The sequence below is a fragment of the Crotalus tigris genome, unplaced genomic scaffold, assembly GCF_016545835.1.
Source record: "Crotalus tigris isolate CLP2741 ecotype Arizona unplaced genomic scaffold, ASM1654583v1 scf7180000019818.546109, whole genome shotgun sequence".
NCBI classification, from domain to species: domain Eukaryota; kingdom Metazoa; phylum Chordata; class Lepidosauria; order Squamata; family Viperidae; genus Crotalus; species Crotalus tigris.
This window is the reverse complement of record NW_024097727.1, coordinates 244079-264970: the sequence shown is the minus strand read 5'-3', so window position 1 is coordinate 264970 and position 20892 is coordinate 244079. Positions and strand designations below refer to the sequence as shown.

The window sequence follows — 20892 nt, the reverse complement described above, 5'->3', positions numbered from 1 at the left end:
GGCAACCTCTGAGCTGGCCAGCCCCAGTGCCCCAAAAGGGGGCGGGGCCGACATTTAACACAGCCCTCTCTGCAAGGGGCACCCCGGGCAGAGCTATACCCTCCTTGACACATGGGTAGCGCTGCCTGGCGTCCCTCGGCCCGCACCAAGCAATGATGCTCAGGAGGCTCCAAGGGCTGGCAAGGATGCAGCTGCTGACCTGTGTGGCATCCTGAGCTCTACCTGGGCTGCTTCGGAGATGCCTGGATGGGGCAGCGCACAGGCCCCTGCAGGCCCCTGGGGCTGAGGCAGCTGGGCCCTCTCCACTAACTGTACTGCCCCCAGCGTGATTCAAAGGAGTGGATCCTTGGCTAAGCTGTCTACGGCCCCCTTGCCTACAACTCACCCACCCTTCAGACTGAGTGCCCACTCTTCCCCTCTCCTGGGAAGCGCACCCCCACCCAGACCCCCCAGTCTGCACATGGCCTTACTGGTGGGGGCTCCATTGGTTGGGGACTGGGGGGGCCCTGGGGCCCCAGCCTCCTGGAGGGGCTTCCACTTTCTTGGACACTGTTTGGATCAATAGTTAGGAAGGGCCCCTCAGAAGGACCCCAAAGAAGGATAAAGAACAGGGCCCCGCCAGGCTTTTGCTCTCTACCCAAGAGGGGGCATCATCCTCTACTACCAGTTCCCCCCCCCCGGGTGACTCCTGCTCATCCTCCCCAGCCAGCCCAAGGAACCCCGACCCACGGGGCCAGGTCTGGGGAGGGCGGGCCCTGCAGACCATTCCAGGGGGGTCTGCTGCTGGACTGGGGAGAGGGGGAGGGGAGAGGATCTGGATCTCACAATGAGGAGGGACCAGGACTGGATCTGCTGGATCTCCCGCTGCAGGTACTGCCAGGAGAGCAGGCTCTTCATGTTGATGTGCAGCTGGTGCCAAGTGCCGAGCAGCTTCTGGTGCACCGTCTCCAGCCTAAAGGGACACCCGGGGGGAGGGGAGGCGGAAGTCAGAGCTGCCTTCCTTCATGCCAGGGAGGGGGCAAAAGCCTGGCGTGCAGCTTCCGCCGGGGGGGGCCCAGAGCCGGGGGCCCAAGGTGAGCGCGATGGCCTGCTGAAGAAGGGGGGGGGAGCCTCTACTGCTGGCCCAGGGCCCAGGGGAGGACCACGTACCTCCCAACAGCCTCCAGGGCCTCCTTGTTGGGTGGGGGGATGAGGAAACAGATGGAGGGGGTGAGGGACTCCTTCCCAGCTGCATTCAAAACCTTCCACTTGTAGGGCTGGGCGTTGCTCAGGAGGGTGCAGTGATCTCCCTTGTGCACCGTGATCTGCGGGCGGAAAGGGGGGGCAGCTCAGCAGAGGCAGCCCAAAGGCAGCCCCGCCCCCGCCCCGTACACAGCCTCCCTCCTCACTCACCTCCACTTGCTTGTAGTCGCAGACCGCCTGGAGGGGCAGCCGTCCCCTGAGAGGGGGGCTTGCGCTGCGGGGCTTCAGCTGGACAATGGTCTTGGCCCGATTGGCCAGCCCCGCCAGGTGACTCTGGTACTGTGTGAGATGGTCCTTCTCCTCCTGAAGCGGGGGTGGGAGGCAGGAAGTAGCCGGGGTAAGTGGAAGGGAAAGGAGGCGGCTGGGGCCAGGGGAGGGGGCCAGTCCCACCCTCACCAGGGAGTCCTGCAGCAGGTCCTCTAAGCGGGTCACTGTGATGGACCGGTCGCAGGTGAACTTCTTCTTCATCGTCTCCTGAGCCTTGCATAGAAACTCCTCCGCTTCCTTCACGTCAGAAAAGAACTGGGGGAAGGGGGAGGAAGAGGATGGTGAACGATGCAGAGTCCTCTGGGGTTCTGTCATCTCCACAGCATTGCCAGAGGGAGCCAGAGGGACGAAGGCCAGCCGGTCCCCATCAGAGTTCTGCTTTTCTGCTTGGAGGCTGCATACCTCCCCCCCCCCGGCCTTCCTGCAGGACTACCTGGAAGTAGCTGCTGTTCTCCTTCAGATGAGCCTCGATGCAGCAGCACAGTTGCAGCAGCCAGCTCCACTGGGTCTGCAGGGCCGCCTGGAAGGCCTGCAGGGAGCAACAGAGCAGAGTGGGTGGGGAAGCCAGCAGAGGGATGCCAGGGAGCCCCTCCCACACCCCGGAGTGTCTGCTTGGGGGGGGCAGTGGGTCAGGGCTGGGAGCGGTCATCTGACAAGGGCTCCTCGTGATGCAGGCATGACTGCTGGTGCTTCCCCCACCCCGCCCACCTCCACGGTCTGCCTGGCTGGGTGATCCTCCCGCAGCAGACGGTCGCCCGTGCTCTGGATCTCCTTGACGCGCCGCTCCCGCTGCTCCAGGTCTCTCATCAGGCCCTAGAGAGTGACACAGATCCAGGGGTCAGCCGGGGCCTGGCAGCCGGGCTCCTCGCTCGGGGCCAGAGGGAGGGCGGTTTTTACCGAGTAGCTCTCCTTCTTCGCAGCCATGTTGCTGTTGCGCTCACTCCAGTCGTAGTTCACCTCCTCCTCCTCCTTCTCATTCAGCCACATCAGCTCTTTGGTGGCTGCAGCCACGAAGGCCTGGAGGCTCTCAAGGTGCCGCAGCCGGGCCTTGGACAAGCTCTGCAAGACACAGGTCACAACGGCTCAGCCCAGCACGGAGAGGAACCCTGTCTGCCAGCGAAGGAACAGTGACCGGGGCAAAGAGTGCCGGGGCGCCCAATGCCACTGCATCCCCACGGGAGAGAAGCAAGGTCTCTGCCTGCGCCCCCTCTGTTGCCCGACCGTCCCCCGGCCATCTGCTCACCAGCAGCTTCTCGTACTGCACGTCCAGCTTGCTGAGGTAGTCCCGGTATGAGGTCTGCGGACCAGGAGAGAGCTGGGCCTGCGGTGGGCAAAGGAGAACCGTGAAACTACCACTATGCAGACACGGGAGCCTCTCCTTCGGCAAGCCCTGCTAGGAGGCTGGCATTCTCGGACCCCCAGGCCTGACATCCCCTGCCCCCTGCCTACCTCGTCCGCCCGGGCTCGCTCAATCTTGGGGCGGAACTCCTCGATGGAGCGGTGCAGTCCGCGGTGGCTGCCAAGCTGTGACTCCACCGTGGGCAGGTCCACGCCCCACTCGGCTGCATTGAGGCGGGCCTGGTTCTCTTCCACCCAGGCCAGCAGATCCTGCAGGTAGCGCAGGGTGACATCATCCATATCTGGCCGCGGGCGCTGTGTGACTGGCACGGACACTTGGACTATCCCAGATTTCAGGCGCAAGTTGTACTCAGTGCGGATGGCCACAAGGCGCTCGTGCAAGCGGTAAACCCTGCAGGGGAGAAGGGAATGTGGTGCTATAGATGGGGATCCCCGCAGGGAGGACGGCAGCCAGAGCTCCCCCTTCCAGGCCCAAGGAGGGCGGCTGCAGCTGCTCCTGCAGAGGTTGCAAATTGCAGTGGGCAGTTACCACCACCAGAGGGCAGTGCACACAACACTGGCTGGTCAGTGAGGGACAGAGGCTCCCTTCCAGGTGGGTCCTAAGCCCCTAAAGGTGTTTGCTCCTTGGCCCTAGCACCACTCTCCCACGGCCCCCACATGGGGAAAGGGCAGGGAGGAGCGTTACTGACCTGCGATACATCTGCTCGCCTTGGGGGTGGCGCCCATCCTTAAGGGCTTGCACGTCGTTGAAGAGCAAGCGGATCATGGCCTCGGCCTTGTCCAGGTCCCGCTCAATCTCCGCCAAGTGCTGCGACGCCTTGCCCGCGTTCAGCAGCCGGATGTCCTACAGGAAGGGAACCAATGAGCCTGGCAGAGCACCAGGCCTCGCCCCCCCCCTCCTGGTCCTGGGTCCAGGGGCTTCATCTGGAGCAGAGCGGCCACTCACCGACTGCAGCAGGGTGTCCGCCTGGTTGAGCTGCTCCTCGCAGAGGCCAGACTCCATCTGGAGTTTGCTGACGATGCGCTGCAGACGTTCCAACCTAGGAAGGCAGGAGGGGAGCGGGAGGGAAATGACGGAGGGTCCTGGCCAATTCTCTGCTGGCACCTCCACCCACTGGGGCTCAGCTCTGGCCCCTCCAGTGCCAGGGAGGGCAGCCTAGCTGTCCCAGGCTGCCTTGGCTCACTCTGTCCCCTCGCCCAGATGTTTCCTGAGGAATACAGCTGGGGAGGGGAGAGGCGGGTGGTGAGTCACCAGCCGTGTGTTTCCCATTAGGGCTGGGCTGGGCTGCTGCGGTTGGGAGGGAGCCGCTGTCCGCCTGCCTGCTGGGCTCCCTGCTCCCTTCCCAGAAAGTGCCCGACTCCAGTCCCTGCGCCCCCAGCTCCCCTCTAGGCGCTCTGCCAGGCACTTCTGCTTGCCTCTCAAACTCCGAGCGCAGAAGCTTCTCCCTCTCCAGGATGGCCACGTGCAGCTTGCCCCACTCCTTCTCCCCGTCCAGTGGGTGGTAGCCGGGAGGGATCTTCAGTTGCCCGCTTTGCACAGCAGCCTAGTGGAGCCGGAAGCAGATGGGAGCTGCTGACGACGGGCCCAGGAAGGCCACCCCGCCCTCTAGCAGGCTAGCCTGCCGGAGGCCCAGGGCCTCAGGCCCCGCCAGGGAAGCAAGGGGGCAATTCGGGTTTACCTCCAGAGATTGGAAGATCACTTTGGAGCGGCTCTTGTCAGCCTCTTTGGCGGGCAACTCCGTCTCCTTGAACTTCAGGAACTGGTGCCACAGGATCTGTGGGAGAGCGAGATGGGAAATGGTGGTGGGGGGCAGGGTGGGTCAAGGAGAGGCCCCAGAGCACTTTGCCAAAGTAGCCAGTGACCCTCCTGGGGGCAGAGCTGGGCACAGAAGGACATTCCCATGCCTGTTCAGGGAGTCCTTTTGCCACCACCCCCACCCCAAACCATGGGATGCCTCCCCAACCCAGAAGGGAAGACCAGCCTGCCCCCAAGAGAAGAAAACTGCACTCCAGCCAGAGAGGGAGGTGGCCCAGGCAGGAGTTGACCCAGGTGGACTCTCACCTCGATTTCCTCGTAGCTGGCAGGGAACTTCCTCTCCTCAAAGGTCACCGTGTGGTGCTGGATCCACTGCAGAAGCAGGCTGACCACGCCATAGTATTCCTGCCAGCGCAGCTGCAGCTCCTAAGCGGTGTGTGCATGTGGGAAAAGATGGTGAGTGTTGAGGTCACGCCCTGAGCCCCCAGACTGGCCAGCCTCCCCTCTCCACCACCCCCCACAAGGCTCACGTTGGCTTTGATCCCATCCTGCACGTCCGGCACTCGTGGCATGGCATCGTAGAGGGAAGATACGTAGGTGATGATGGATTTCTCATCCGGCTGAGGCACATCCACATCTGGGAAAGAGAAAGGGGGAATGGGGTGTTGTGCTGCCCCTGCCAAAGGAGCCCCCACCCTGCCCACAGGGCAGCCCGTCCTGGTACCTTCCGGGTCCAGGAGGCGCGTCACGCTCAGGTCACGTTCAGCCACCGTGAAGGCCTGATCCAGGTTCTCCACGTTGCTCTGGTGGTAGACCTTGTTCATGTCGATCAGCATCGGCCTGCAGAGGGGGGAGGCGGAGACTGTGGTCAGAGGCCCCCCCAGCTCAACCCGAAAAGAAGGCGAAGCTTGGTTGTGCCCATCAATGGGGGAATTCATGTACTGATCGATGAGATGCTCAGCCTCCCCTGGCACCAGTTGTGGCCACACTAGCCTTTGTGCCCCCCATGGCGCTCCTGGAAGAGGCCACCCTGGGCCTCCAGACCCTGCTCCTTAAAATAGGGGGCACAGAAATAGCTGGAGCAACCAGCTTTCTAACAATTGGAAAAGCCGAAGGATCCAGTCCTCAAGGCGTGCTGCAGTCCCCTCAGGTTCTCGGCATTGAATGATTGCTTTCAAGCCTCCCCCGCAACCCCCCCCCCTCCGTGCCTGTGTGAAAAAATCCAGGGTGCAGGAGGCAAATGCACCTGACTCCAATGCTCCCTTTTGGGGAGGGGTCCCAGGGGGAGCCCACAGCTTGGAGCAGACCCACTCGTGACCCGCTGAGATTCTGGCTTTCCAGAAGCAACAAGCCTAAGGAACTCCCTCCTTCACGGGGCATCAGGAGCTGCTCCTCCCCACCCACTGAGGGTCCACCTGTTGCCCTCTGGTCCAGCTTCCCATCTTTGACTCGGGAGTGGGTGCTGGGGTACCAGCAGGTGTGCCAGGCCCCTCCCCTCTGTCAGCTGGGAGGGGGAGAGAGGGGCTGGGCCAGAGGGGCACCAGCCCATCCCTCTCCCACGTCAAGGAAGGTGGAGGTGACCCCCTTTCTCCTTCGCAAACAGGGCAGCCTGGGGTTGGGGCCTCCATCCGACATGCGCAGCTTCCTCCTGGGTGGAGCCCTGCAGCCCTTTCCATCAGGGCCCCTTCAATGGGCCCCTGCCCACCCGCCCCATGCCCCACCCCATGCCCCGCCCCTTACTTGTGCCTGTGGATGATGGCGTTGAAGAGGCGGCCATCGCGCCAGCTGGAGGTGAAGTTGTCGCATCGCATGCCCTGGTACCCCTCCACCATGCGCTGAGACCAGAGGAGCAGCTTCTCTTTGGCCGTCATATCCTCTGACTGGCCAGTCACCTGGATGTCCGAGATCTTGGGGGAAGGAGGGACAGATCAAGGCTCGGCCACTTTCTGCACCCAGACCTGGACTGCCCCTCTGCCTCTCCAGGGCTGCCATGTGTGGCTCAAGAAGGGGGTTGATTCTCTGGGTGGCCCCGACGCCCCAGACGTGGCCCTGGCCCTCCACTGAGCGCCTTGGAGGGCACCTTGGCAGCCAGAAATGAGCCGCCCTCAGTAGCCGCCTCGGTCCAATACACAAGACGCAGCGGCAGATGCCCTCCTAAGCCAGACCCATCCCTGCATCTGGGGAATGCCAAGGCCTGCGTGCCCCCCCCCGCCCCACCCAAGCCAAGTACTCAGTGGAAAATCTTGTGTCCTGAAGCGACTGATGGGTGAGTCACCCCACAAGCCGCAGCATCCTGTTCTCTCCCAGCCACAGCCCACATTCCTACCCTCTCCTCCTCCTCGCTTACTCCCCCAGCCTTCCTCCCCCCCCAGCCGGGGGCTGGCCCCGAGGCTCCTGAGCAGCACCCTCCCTGCCCATCTCAGCGCCTGTGCGGGGTGGACAGGAGGGGGGGTGGAGATATAGCCTGCTGGAGGCGCCTCTTACAAGAATCTGGCCCACAGGCGAGGGAGGGGTGGAAGAGAGGCCTTGCCCGCTAGAGCGAGCAGAGCAGAGCAGGGGGGAAGGCTGGGGGAGCCGGCCTCACCTGGAAGTGGAGGATGATGGTCCAAATGAGACCCAGTGTCAGCTTGGGGTTGCCATCGGCGATGTCATCATTCCGGATGTTGACCAGTTTCACCTGTGGGGGCACGCAAGCACACACACACGTGCAGAGTTACAGTGATGGAAGGACCCCCACTGCCTTTGCACCCCTTCCTCTACAGGCTCCTCACCCCGGGGGCTCACCTGCCGGTGCTTCAGGTAGTCCAAGGCGATCTGCACATTTTGCAGCTTGTGGAAGCGCATCCTTCCCTTCTCCCGGGGCTGTGGGCAAAGGAGGCTCAGGTAAGGGCCCTGGAGAAGCCGGGGTGTGTGGGGGGGTCTCTTCCCTCCCACCCTTGCTGAAAGGGGGCTCGTGAAGAAGGCCCAGCCTGGCGGAAGGAGCCAGGAAACAATGCAGGGGAGAAAAGACCTTCACTCCCACCTCTCCACCCGCCCCCCACCAGCAATCCCCGCCTAGCCGAAGCGTCCTCATCCTGGGGCTATCCTAAGTTTGGCCGCTGCAAGAGAAGCTGACAAAGCCACCCTTAGCACGATGCTGGATTCCCCTCCGGAAAAGGAGGAAGTGCCAAGAGCCGTCGACACAGCCCCCTGCCTGCCGGCCTGCCACCCTGGATCCCCTCCGCAACGCCCGAGGCTCCGGGCAAGGGGAGAGCCACGCTGCCAAAGGGCCCACTCCGTGGCACCCTGCCTGCAATGCAGCAGCCTCCTGTCAGCAGCTACAGGTCAAGCAAAGCTTTCGAAGGGCATGGACGGGACGCGGCTTCTGCGAAGCGAGGAGGCGGTGGACATCAGCCGGCCTCCTCCCCAGAGGGTGCCGGGAGCAGCAGCAGGGGTGCCATGCAGAACCGGGCGGGACCACTCACCAGGCGCAAATTCCGGATCACGTCGCGCTCTCTGGGCTGAGCAGCAGGTGACAGCCGAGCGAGAGGGAAGCAGAGGTCAGAATCCAGCAAAGAGAAGAGACAGACAAACAGCACAGGGAGCAGCGGACACACAACCCAGAGGAAGTGAGAGAGAAACAGAGTCCGGAGCAGCTCCTGCATTAGAGTGTGGGGCAGGCTCGGCCTGCTGTGGGGGGGGGAGGAGGAGGAGGAGGAGGAAGAAGAGGCAGCAGGGGGGAGCCGGAGGGCGGCAGCATCCCAGGGGCTTGCTCTAAGAACCACACTTGGGTGGGAGCATTTCGGTGTCCGTGCACCTCACGCCTTCGTCCTCCTTCCGAAAAGCCTCTCTCTTAACTCAGGAGACCACTGAGATGGCGTTCAGCCCCCACAGATCTCCTCTGAGCGTCCCGAAGGCCGGCTGCCATTCCTGTTCCTGAACAGCACCAGTGGGAGCACAGCCTGTATCTGCAAGAGCTGTGCCCAGGCAGGCGGCTGAGATGGAGGCGGTAGAGGAGAGCTCCCTCTCCAGCTGCTTCTTTGGCCTCAGCACAGCTGGGGCTGGGCTCCATTGGGCCTAGATGTCCTGCCCCCAGGGAACCCAGCACCAAGACAGGGGTCCTGGCAGAAGAGGACAGGAGCAGCTCCCGCCCCAAAGCCTCTGCCCGGCCATGCAAGGGGGGAGCAAGAGGGAAGCTGCTGCTCAGACTCCCGGCTCAGGCCAGGCGACATACGGTGCAGGCGGGGTGCAGCCGGGCAGGAGATGCAGAGCGACCCACAAGCAGGAGGCAAGGGCGGCAGACGCTGGTGGGGCAGTGGCACGACGTTGGGGCCCCCGGTGCAGAGGCTTGAGCTGCTTCCTCTGGAGCACGGGCGGGAAGAGCGGCACTGCCCACCGAGCCCCGAGGAGCAGGCGCAGGAGGCCACGTACCAGAGTGTCCCCCGAGAGCACTTCCAGCAGTGAGATCAGGTTGTGTCCATCTCGCAGGTCCTCGTAGAGGTCATTCACGTGGCGCTGGGCCTGAGGAAGCAAACAGGGACTAAGAGGTGGACCCAGCTGGGAGGCAGCTGGGGTTCGGTGGGAGTGGGCTTGCTAGGCATGCCAGTCTGGCAGGCACACCCATGTCAGTTCAGGGAGGTAGTTGCACCCTAGGAATGTCCAGACCTGCCCTCCATCTGGCTTTGGGTTGCCTCCAAGAGGCTCCCTCTTCACCCACACCCCAGAGAGCCTCTACTTCAGGCCTGCCCAGCAGCCATCACTAGAGGAAGAGGCTGCCAGATTCCGGAAGGAAGGAAGGAAGGAAGGAAGGAAGGAAGGAAGGAAGGAAGGAAGGAAGGAAGGAAGGAAGGAAGGAAGGAAGGAGGCAGTGGGTCGAAGCCCAGCCTGCCTTGGCACATACCTCTACTCGCCAGTGCTGTTGCCAAGGCAGGAGAGAAGAAAGAAGGAAAGAGAGACGCATCAGGGAGAGACACAGAGAGAAGTCAGGATGGAGAAATGGCCACAGGAAGCATCTCCTAAATGGGGACCCTGCAGCCCTCGGGCTTCCCCCATCACCCAACTGGTGGCATTTCCAACTGCTGTGCCAGGGCAGCACAGGGTGGGGCTCCCAAAGAGGAGGAAAGCAGCCCCCGAGGGACGGCTGCCCTCCTGGGCTCCTGGTGCTGTTCCTCAGGACCAGCCCTCTCCGTCACCCAAAGCCCCTCCTCAGAAATCCCACCCCGTCTGCAGGCAGAGCTCCAGGGCGGTCAGCCCGAGCTCAGATCCACGATGTGGGGAACACAAGTCTCTGTGCCTCCAGAAACTGGGGCAAGGAAGAGGGTCTCCTTCAGGGAAGGGAAGGGAAAGAGAAAATGGAAAAAGGAAAGAGACGCCAAGGCCAACTATATCCTCAAGGGTGCCAAAACGGATGGCAGATCCACCATGTGTGATGCCTCCTGCACACAGTCCACCCCTCACAGCCCCTCCCCTGGGAAAGGTCCCCAGAATTGGCATCCATTCTGCCTGGGTCAGATCCAGGCAGGCAGGCTGGCACTTGTCCTCCAGAAACTGCCGAGACCACCCAGCTCCTCCCAGGTAAAGAAAGGGGGGCTTACCTTGAAGAGATGCTTGTTGACCCATTTGGTGAAGGTTTTCTTCTGGACCCGGTCCCGCTCATCTGCAAAAGAGGATGGGGGGGGGGGTAAGCGGGGCCCATGAAAGCAGAGAGGAAGCCAGGCAAAGGGGAGCCGGGAGGATTCCACCTCTCCAGAGGCTGGGCAGGGACAGGGGAAGACCCCCAGTGGGCCCACTCTCTCTTGCCCAACCCTCCCTGGCTCCTCTGGAGGTCTGGGCAAGGATGCCATATCCCAGCACAGCCCCCCCCCCCGCCACCACACGGCTTGGCCAGCAAAGCTCTCCAAGGGGCCCAGCCAGAAGCCTCCTGCTCCTCCAGCAGCAGCAAGGAGAGCCCTTGTGGAATGGGGGGGGGGAGAACAGCTCCCTTGCACAACTCCCCAAAGGGTCCTTGGGCTAACTAGGCTGTCAATCTCCTTGCACTTGTCGCTGGATGTGAGCTATTTTTCTAGCCCCAGGCCAGAGACGCCTTCGGCTAGAGAGGCCAGGTAGCCCTGAGGTGACAAAGGAACCTCAGCAGGACACTCCCTTCTCCTCTCCTCCCCCTTCTGCCCCAGCCACCCACTCTTGCTTGGCAAGACCTGGTGCTCCTTGGACCCCTCTGTTTTCACCCTCTCCTTGCCTCCATGCCAAGCCCTGTTCTTCATCCGCCCCTTTCCTCTTGTGCAGTTTGCTCTGCCGGTAACCCCAACCTGGTACCGCCAGCTTTGGCACACTGCACACCTCCTGTTAAGTCACATCCTTCCCCATTGCCGCCCACGCATCAGTGAATCCCCCCTTGTCACAGCTCTGGACTTTCAACCTGGACTTGCCTGACCCAACAATCCCAGATCACACCCTGGGCAAAAGCAGATGTTACTCCCGACCCCCGTGATCACTTCTTTCCCAGCATTCCTCGCAATAAAGCACACACTATCCGTTTTCTTTCTGCCGGCATTCAAACATCTCAGCACATTTTCTCCCAACATCCTTTTGACAGGTTAATTTTCAGATTTGTCTCATGCAACCCAGATCACTTCGACTGTGAATGGCACAGACTGTCAGCCAGCAAGAACACCCTCTGCATGTGGCATTCGGGTCCCAACCCAAGGACACCTCCATCCATCCTCCAGGATTCCCCTGTTCAGATCCCAACACTCCAGTTATTCTCAAGATGCTAGGCTTCCATCAAACCTTCTTCTGACTATGTTCAACCACCATCCTCCAACTCCAGACTTCCCAGGGCATCTCCCACCTCAGCCCTGTTCGCTAAACCAACAAGAGGACAGTCCCGTTCTTTTCGCATTCATTCCTTTCTCAGGGGGTCACTGAGCAGGAAAAAAGTGTGGGCAAAAAAACCTTCCTGGCGACAAAGCTATTCCCAGCTTCTGGGCCCTTCCCATCAGAACCTGCCTTCTCGGGGGAGGGGGGGGGCTCACCAGTCTCCACACACACACAGCCTGCACAGCCAGTCCAAAGCCAGACCATACCCACACCCGTTTCTCCCCTGCATGCCATCTCCACCTGGAGCCTGACCATTTTTCAAAATTCTCAAGAGCAGTGGTAACTCCCTTTTTTATTGTATTTGCTTGGATGTTGGTTTCAACTCCACACTTTAATATATTCCTATCATTTCCGTGCAAACCCTAACATTCTTTCCAGCACTCCCTCTTCGGTTTTTTACCCCCAATAATGTTCTTATTTGTAATTCCACTCACTCTGCTGAAGCCTCCTTTAGTCCTCTTCATTTAATCCCCAAATATTTAATTTCTATCAGAACTGTTCTGCATTTTCTATGCCTCTTTTAATCATTCTCTTGCACACTTTCCCTCACTCACGAGGTCTCTTATTTCATCATTTGTCAAACATCCTTTTTATGTTTCCTGTGACGGCAACCCCTACACTTATGTGGGCCTCCGTGACAATCCTGCTAAGTGTTTCCAAAGCAGATTCTGCCTCTTCTTTTCTCATACTAACTTTTCATTCATTCTCTTGGGAGAATAATCAGCTTTTCCTGCAGCACATTCATTTTTCTTCTACTTCCCCTTGCAATTCTTCTCACATCTTTTTTCCAGGATCCACTCCCGACTTGCAACATCCTACATGACCCCCAGTCATCGTTCCTAACAAAGCCAACCCACCCCCAGGTGTTTGTCTGCTCCAGAAGGTTCATTCACCTTCATTGAGATCTGCTCACCTGTCCTGCTTCTACAGGCGTTGTGGACATGGGGCCGTGTGAGTTTTTTCTCTCTCCGTTAATTCATTCAGGCTCTTTGCCACTTACACACACACCCTCCCCCTCACACTATAAACTGCATCTTCAATAGCCCATCCTCTCCCCAGATGGGCTCATCTCTGCCGCTTTGGGCAACGGAGGGCTCTCACATGACAGAGGGACGCTTTTTAGCTAGCTAGACCAGGCCAAAGTCCCATTCCCTGTGGGTGGGTCCGTTTCTGGCCAGGATGCCACCCAGTTTTACTCAAGAGTAAGTCAAGCACCCCCTCATTTTTCTAGCCAAGCCTCTTTTGCAAAGGGTCAAACTCTTGTCTGCATCCCAGCAGCTGGCAGGTCCAAGCAGCAGCCTGGCTCTGGCCCAGGATCCTGATAGGACAGCCTTTCCTCACAAAGGTGCTGGCGGCTGTGCACCCGAGGCTTTCGTCGGCTTTATTTATTATGGGATGCTTTGGTTTGTAGAACAAGAAACGGCCCTCAATCCACCCGGTGTCTGCATGCACAGAATCACTACCGAAAGGGTTCCAAGCCGGGAGTGGCAGGGAAGGCACAGGAGGAGGAGGAGGAACACGAGCCAGGGAGGAGGCTGGGAAGGGACCAGCGGGAGACAGGTCGGATCAGGCCCGCACAACCGCCCACGAGCCTCCCCGGAGGCGCTGCTCCCCCGCCCCTCAAGCCTTCGCCTCCTGCCACGGCCATCCAACTCCCACCCAAGCCCCTTCGGGCCAGGCCGGGCCCCGGCTTTGCTGAGGCAGCAGCCGGCCGACCAGCTCCTTCCCCAGGTGGGGGGCAGGACGAGCGCCCAGGCGCTCCCCTCCCGCGCCCCGGCTCAGAGACCGTCGGGCGGGGCGGCTTCCCTTCCTCCGGCAGCCGCCGCCGCGCCCCCTCCAGCAGGGTCCACGCGTCTCGGGGAAAAGCCCCTTCGCCCCCCCCCCGCGAACGCTGGGCAGCGCCCGAGCCGCTCCCTCCCTCCCTCCGCCCGGCCTCTGCTCCCCACGGCGGCCGCCCGGTCTCCCGCCCCGCGCGCGCACCAGGAAGTGGCCCGGCGGCAGAGCGGGGAGGCTCCGCGGCGTCCTCCTCGGGGCAGGAGGGCAGCACCCCGCCCAGCCGCGGAAGAGGACCTTCGAGCGGGCCAAAGGCGGCGGGCTGCCCAGGGCCCGCCGCGGGGTGGCTCCGCGGTGCCGGAGAGACGACGGGAGCCGCCGCCGCCGCGCCCGCCTCCCGCGTACCTTTCTTGCCCTCGGAGGCGCGCAGGACGGCCTTGTACAGGTTCTCCTCGGAGTTGCTGGGCTGGACCAGCCCCCCCGGGGAGGGCCCCTCGCCCCCCTGCCGGCTGCGCCCCCTCTGCCGCGACATGGGCGCTCCGAACGACGCTGGGACCCCTGGCCGCCTCCCGACAGACAGACGCTCGCCGAACCCACGCGGCCGCTCCCGGCCAAGGCTGTGCTGCTACCGCCGCCGCCGCCCAGCGGAACAAGGTTGGCGCAAGCAGGCCAGGGAGCTCGGCCCTGCCTCCCTCCCCCCCCGCGGAGCCGCTGGGGGCTGGGCTGGGCGGGACCTGGGCTTCCCCTGCCCCCCCCCCCGCCTCTTGCTCAGGCAGGAAACCGCTCCCGGCCTCTTAACCGCTTCCCGGCCAGCCATCCCGGCGTCTCCTGGATGAGAAACAAGAGGGGGGGACAAGACTCTGAGGCCCAGTGCTCTTCACCTCCCCTCCAACGTGGGGGGGGGAGCTCCTAGGCGATCCCAGAGAAGAGGGGGAGGGCGCCTTTCCCCTGGCACAGCCAACAGAGAGCATAAAGGGGGGCTCCCCCTTGTGGCCCTCGGCTCCCTTCAGCTTGCCCACCTCTCAGAGTGGGTCTCTGGGGCCACCACCAGAGCCGCTCTGGGCAGCTGTTCCCCCCAGGGCAGCCCAGGCAAGCCAGAAAGGGACAAGGTGCACAGCCCACTCCCTCCGCCCCCTCACCCAGGCTACTTGATTCTGATAGCAACCAGAGGCCCATGAGATCAGCCACTCTGGGGACTCCCCCCCCATGCCACAAGGGAGGTGCGCCTAGCCCCCTTCAGGCTGGACATAGGCAGAGCCAGGGCACAAAAGTGCAGCTGACGGGGGGGGGCAAGAGAACACACATGTTCTGGGAGCAAAGGTTGCCAACTGTCAGGGCTGCACATCCCCAGGCAGCACATTCCAGGCTGGCAGGGCCCGGCCCCACCCAGCTCCACTGAGCCAGACCTGGGCTGGGCCCAGACACAGGAATGCACTGCAACACAAGGGCTTCAAAGGCTCCCAGCAGCCCTCACTGCCACCGCCCATGCGTCTGGGGTGCCAAAGCGCGTCAGAAAGGTGGGGTTGGGCGCTCATCCTGCCAGGGAAGGCGCCTCGGGGCAAACTCCCCACCCGCCTGAGTCACATCCCATGGAGGAAGCCGGTGGCTGCAGGGCACCGATCTGAGAGCGGGAGGGGAGGGGAGGGGAGAAAGGAAGGGCTCCCTCATTCTCCCCAGTGCAGGAGCCAGGCAGAGGAGATGTCATGCCACGCCTTGCCTTGCCTTCCAGCTGGAGACAATCTTATCCTGGCCCTCCACTCACAAAACAGCAGCCAAAGGGGCCCTGCCTGACCACAAAATACCTGCCATGGAGCTGTGGGGTGCACCCCTCCCCACTAGGACCCAGCTCTAGAATGCAAGGCAGCTCACAGCCCTGGAGGGACAGAGGGGATCCCTCCAAATCCAACCTTCTGCACAGCAGCAAGGGGAGGGAGGGGTTTTCCAGAAACTAGAAGTCATGAACGTCAAAGGGATCTCATGCTGTATGTGAATCAGCGGTGCAGACCGCCTGATTAAAAAAATCAAGTGCGATTCACAACAGGAGTTTTCTGAATCAGAGGAAATAACATTCCAGCCGACCCCACCCAAGGCAGGACGGAAGGGCTGCTGCGCTGTCTTTGCTCTGCTCTTTGGTTCAAAGGTCCTCCTTCATTCCTCTGCCCCTCAACCTCCCTCAAAGCTGCAGTGATGGCCCCCAGTGACGGTCACCAGGGAGCTGGGAAGCCCTCAGTGGCCGTCCAGGACTAAACTCTCCCCCCCCCATGCCTCGCAACACAGCTGCTTCCCAAGCAAAGCCTGCAACATCCTCTCTTCTCCACCTGCCCCCCCCCACCAGCAAACTCCTGGCACAGTTCCCAAAAAGGTCCCTGGGAGCTGGGGACAGGACATCCTGAGGGGTGGGCACGGTAGGGGTCATTCAAGCCCCCCCTCACCTTGTGTAAGGCCAGATATTACACAAGCCCTTTCAGGATGACCTCAGAGGGCAGGTGTGGGGGAAGGATGACAAGGCATTTGCTAACGTATGCCATGTGAACACAGATGGCTTTAAAGGTCACATCTGGCACCGAAATAGGTGAAACAGGTGTTATTTTGGAAGGGCAGCTGATTTGGTACCCAGCCGTACCTCTGAGGCCACCTTCGGAGGCGGCCCTGCCTAGGACACAAGGCTGCAATCCAACAGGGGGCTGAAGCCTGACCAAGCCAAGCCACGGCCCCCACCTGCAGCTCAAGCAGGAACCAGGGGAGTCCAGCAGGGCCCTCAGCTGGCAGGGGAGTTTGGCTCCTCTTCAAGCTTTGCTGATTTGTAACTGTGGTGGTCTCCTGCCCTTTCTGGCCTAAAGAGAGCCATTTAATTCTGAGGAACAAGTCTTACAGGTGAGCTACGCATAGTCCTGGCAATGTGAAACTTGGATGAAGACCCAACAAGAAGATGGCCGTGGAGGGTGGGGGTTTTCTATTCTTTCTGGAGCTAAGGATCCACTCAGCTGACAGACTTAACATTTCAACAGGTGAGACTGGTTGCTAGAAGGCTGCCTAGAAGGACAGCCCAGCTGGAACTGGCCTCACAGTTCTCCTAGTGGTCATCTGCCACCATTGGTTTCCTGCGGACTGGATTTGGAGGTGGGCTGCCCTCTACTTGAAAGTCAGGTGGGGTCTTCCAGACCAATAGCCCTTGGGAGAGTTGCCCTGCTTGACCCTACTCAATCCTTTTCAAGCCCTCCAAGCTAAGGGTCATCACCCCACTTATGTCAGGTGGCACAGAAGTGCCTTCTCATCTGGGGGGTTGCTACTGCCCTGCTGGAGGATGTGAGCTCAGGTGAGGAGATCAAGGAAGCTGCTAAGCAGCCCATTCCAGCAGCTCACTTGCCGGATTGGCACTGGAGCCAGTGAAGCACCACTCCGGCCTCTATAGGCCCAGCACATTCCCAGGGCTGCTCACTCACACGTGCTGCTAGTCCTTTACTCAGAGGTTTAGCCTAAAGGGCAGGAGAGCAGACTCTGCAAGTCCGGAGGACGAGGAGCGATTCTTCAAAAGTCACCTGGAAGTATGTGGTGTATTGCACACAATTTGCTTCTCCTCTGGATTGCCTGTCTGCCTGTCTCAGTCCCTGCCCGACCTGTCTGCCCAGCCTCTAGTTCTCAGGGAAGGATTGCCTCAAGAGTTCTCACTAACTGGAACAACTGGAGCCCAGGTTGCCTGTGGTCGTGACCCATCCACAACCTCTTTACATTCTAGCAGCCAGCCTCGCCAGGACAAGAACTTGACCCCATGGAAGAGGGAGAAAAACTTCCCCTTGTTTGTGTCCCTGCTGCCATTTTCCAGGCTGAAGACTCCCAAATGTTCCAGCCTGATCTTTGCGGAGCATTTCCCCCATCGCATCCCTCCAGAAAGCTGGCAAGCAGAACTTTCCGGAGGCTCCCTAATTGCCAGTTTCCAGGGCCTCCTCCCAGGGCAGAGCGCAGGCTGCCAAGAGCCTGGGCGAGGGACGATGGAGGAACGGCCTGCCCCGCCTTCCTCCTCCCCCCCTTTGCACGCTCTGCCCCCCCTCCGTGGCGGTTCTGCCTGCAGCCTAAGAGGGGGGCGGCTGCAGGTCCGCTCGGCGGCCGCGACTCCCGGAGGCGGCGGGGGCGAAGGAGGGCCGGGGGGGGCGTTGCTCCGGAGACGAAGGAGGGCCGGTCAGGCACCGCCCCGCGGCCCACGGCCAGGCCGCCGCTCCCGCCAGCCCCGCTCCGCGCGTCTCCGCCACTCACCCAGGCAGCAGAGCCGGCTGCGCAGGAGGCCCCGCCGGTGTCGCTCGGGCGCGCTCAGCCACTCCGAGCCGCCCAGCAGCACCGCCCGCTTGTAGGCGAAATACGCGGCCGCCGAGGGCTCGGCCATCGCGCCCCCGCTGCCGCCAGCCATGGCAACCCTGCAGTCGCCGCCGCCGCCGCCGCTTCCTGCCGCCCGCCAAGCGGCAGCAGGCAGCTCCGCCCCGCCGCCTTGCGCCCGCCCCCGGCCGCGCCCCCCCCCGGGCAGCCTCCGCGGGAGCCACGCGCCCCCTCCGGCCTTTTTGCGGGTGGCCGGTGCGCGGCAGCCTCTCCAGGCGCCTTTCAACGGGAAGCGCCGCTGCCTCGCCACGGAGGAAACTGCCGGGCGACGACTCCAAATGGCCGCCTCGGAGCCCCCGCGAGGCCGAAACCCGCCGGCGTGGCGCTCCCGAGGAAAGCAGACAGGCCGACCGGCCGCCCCCGAGGCCCCGTCCCGTAACTGCGCGGAGCTCCGGGCGAAGCCGCGCCACACTCGGCAGCCATCCCGGTGGGGAGAGCGGGCTCTCCGAGCCTTGGTTCGCTGCCACCCCGCCGCCGGTTCCTTCTGCTTGCCGGGTCGAGGGAAGCCGCCTTTCTTTCGGCCTTTCTGCTCCGGAGCCGGCAAGGGAGGCCGGCTCCAACAGCGACGGCTGCGTTCGCGCGACCAGCCGAGGCATGCATTTTACGCATCGCAGGCTCGCTGCACTCATTTCACTCGCGGCGCTTGTGGAAACCGCGCTTGTCTGACGCCTCAAAAAATGGGAAATCGCGAACAAGGCAGCCACCGTAGTCCCGGGAATCCAACGCAGCCTCCGCCTGCAATTACCAGCTGGGCCGATAGAGGCGCTCTGACTGCAGGCCCCGTGAGTCGTGAGGGGCGGGGGGGGGAAGGGAGAAGTCAGCAGGAGGCGCAGCCCTGTCCTCCCCCAAGTCCAAGCGCACCCCGTCCAATATCTGCTCCTGCAGCTGCTGGGCTGGTTCTTGAGGGAGGGCACAACTAAGGGGACCCACCCGGGCCTAAGGCATAGGGCCATATCCTTACGATGGTGGCAGCTGGCTGGCTGGGCAGGACATGCCTCCCTGACATGGAAATGGGGGGGGGGGACACTGAGCAAGCCTGCAACAGCCCTTCGTCCAACCCTGTCTGGATACCAAACTGTAGGCCTGTTACACCGGGGCTTCTCCCTAGAGCTCTGATGGTGCAGTGGTTAGAGCGCAGTATTGCAGTCTAACACTGCCCACAGCCTTAAGTTCGATCTTGATGGGGCTCAAGGTTGACAGTCTTCCATCCTTCCGAAGATCGGTAAAATGAGGACCCAGATTGTTGGGGGCAATATGCAAATAATGCTTTGACATTGTAACCCCCCCCCCCAAAAAGTGCTGCAAAGCACTATGGGATGGTATATAAGTCCAAGGGCTACTGCTAGTGCAACTGCTTCCTACACACACACACACACACACACACACACACACACACACACACACACACACGGCTGCCTCCCACGTGCCAGCCTGCACAGCAAAGATAAGGTGGGGGAGGGGAGCGAAGGCAGCTATCACATCAGCCAAAGCCTTTGCTACAGAGGGGTTCTTGGAGGGTGAGCCCACAGCCGGGTGCCCCAGAAGCTCTTTGGGGCCAGCTTCCCTGAGCCTCTTCCTGACCCCCGGCAACCGGAGAACTGGAGGGGAGTTGCCGGCAAGTCCCCAGGGTTCGGCCAGGGGGAGCTGAGGAACAAGGGAGCCGCTTGGCACCGCTTCCAGGAAGACCAGGGCTCCCCTCCTCCGGCTAGCCAGGGTGGGGGGATGGAGGGTGGGGGTGGGGTGTTACTGAAGCGAGAGAAGAGTGAGTTTCAGTGACTTCCTGACTGGTTTCCAGCTTATTAGCCATCAATGGCTACCCAAGTGGGAAGCAGTGGGATTAAGGACTCACTTGAGGCCCCCAAACTGGGGTGGTTGTTGTGACCCACGGAAAGAGGGGCAGCACTTTCAGAATATGCCCTTTTCTTAGAGATTCACAGCAAGCTCTAGATTAGTTAGTTAGCCCCCCCCCCACAAAAACACTTCGGCCTCCAGGGAAGGAGAAAGTGACAGTGCAGAGGACCAATCCCTGAAAGTGGCCAGTGGGCGTTTTCCATAAGCAAGGAAGGATGAATGCCCCCCCTCCCCTAGGCCTGGCTGGGCTGAGAGCTCTGGGGCTCTGTCAATTCTCAATGCTGCCACTGGGGGCACCAGCATCCCCTCCCCCCACAAGCAGAGAATCGAGGTCTGCAGCAGACAGCAGAGCCACCATCCAGCATCAGCCCACCTCCAGCAGGGGGCGAGAGCCCCCCCCCACCTCGGGATTCAGGAGGTAGAGACACCCACAAGAGTTTCTATGCTGCAGGTTGTTGCAGAATTGCTGGATTCCCTTGGCCCAGGCTCCCACCCAGGGGCTCCCTGGGCCTGCCTGCAGCTTCTCCCTTCAGGACTGGGGGGGAGGCGGAGGAGAGAGTGCCCGGCCTTTTGTTGGGGCATTTTCCAACTTTCCCCTACTTGCTGCAGGTCTGGATCCCCCAGGGTTTCACACACAAGCATTCCCAGGGAGCCTTCGCTGCTCCAGTTTTCCCAGCGCATGACCGATGCTAAACCCTTCATGGGCATCGGCCGCCCTGGTGCCCCAGAGACGTGCTCCCTGACAGCCCTGAGTGGAGCTTGGGGGAGGGAGGCCTCCACTGCATACTGCTCAGCCCCACCGAGGGGCAGCAGAAAGTGGCCCTGCCATTTGGATCCAGGGACGGCACCTCCTCCCTTGAAACCAGAACTGGGCTAAATGGTGCCTGGCTGCTCTCTCGACAGGCAACACCGCAGGGTGGGCTCTGGATAGTGAGACGTGTGACATATAAATTTAATAATGAATAATAAATACATTAAATAAATAAAAGGACCAGGAGCCGGGGGGGGGAGCCTTGTCCTGAGGACAGAGGTGACCTCCATGCCCGTCAACCATCCGGACGTGCCCTGATGCCTCTGAGCAGGTGTGACCTTGGAATGCAGCAACAGCCACAGCCAGACTGGCAGAGCACCAGGGTCAGTAACTGACGGAGCTCCTTTCCCTGGGAACAGGCAGGAGTCCAACCGGATTAGCAGGGTGAGGACAGAGAACTGAAATTAGCCAAGGCCCCCTTTGCTCTTTTCCCACCCCCAAGGGTTCCCAGGGCCCTTCCTCCCACAGAGCTGCTGGGAGGCAGCAAGCAGGGGGCTCCTGGTGCCCCTCTGCCTGAGCTCTGCTCCAGCCTAAGCCTCCCTCCTTGCGGGGGGGGGGGCTCTTGCTTTGGGGTAAGGAGGCCATAATGACAGCTGTAACCTGAGAAGTA

General features: G+C 61.6%; 1 protein-coding gene across 1 annotated transcript in view; it reads right to left on the bottom strand.

Annotated features, from left to right (window-relative positions):
* PLEC (plectin) overlaps positions 1-20892 on the bottom strand; it is a 122079-nt gene that overhangs the window by 56020 nt on the left and 45167 nt on the right. The window contains exons 5-25 of the mRNA XM_039364613.1: positions 10198-10259; positions 9035-9124; positions 7409-7486; positions 7209-7301; positions 6365-6531; positions 5349-5464; positions 5155-5261; positions 4931-5050; positions 4548-4643; positions 4285-4412; positions 3815-3908; positions 3558-3712; positions 2959-3259; positions 2753-2830; positions 2407-2568; positions 2218-2322; positions 1943-2038; positions 1639-1764; positions 1393-1545; positions 1150-1304; positions 826-952 (exon numbers count right to left, since the gene is read on the bottom strand). Coding sequence (XP_039220547.1) covers positions 826-952; positions 1150-1304; positions 1393-1545; positions 1639-1764; positions 1943-2038; positions 2218-2322; positions 2407-2568; positions 2753-2830; positions 2959-3259; positions 3558-3712; positions 3815-3908; positions 4285-4412; positions 4548-4643; positions 4931-5050; positions 5155-5261; positions 5349-5464; positions 6365-6531; positions 7209-7301; positions 7409-7486; positions 9035-9124; positions 10198-10259 — 2609 coding nt within the window. The remainder of the gene's footprint in view (positions 1-825; positions 953-1149; positions 1305-1392; positions 1546-1638; positions 1765-1942; positions 2039-2217; positions 2323-2406; positions 2569-2752; positions 2831-2958; positions 3260-3557; positions 3713-3814; positions 3909-4284; positions 4413-4547; positions 4644-4930; positions 5051-5154; positions 5262-5348; positions 5465-6364; positions 6532-7208; positions 7302-7408; positions 7487-9034; positions 9125-10197; positions 10260-20892) is intronic.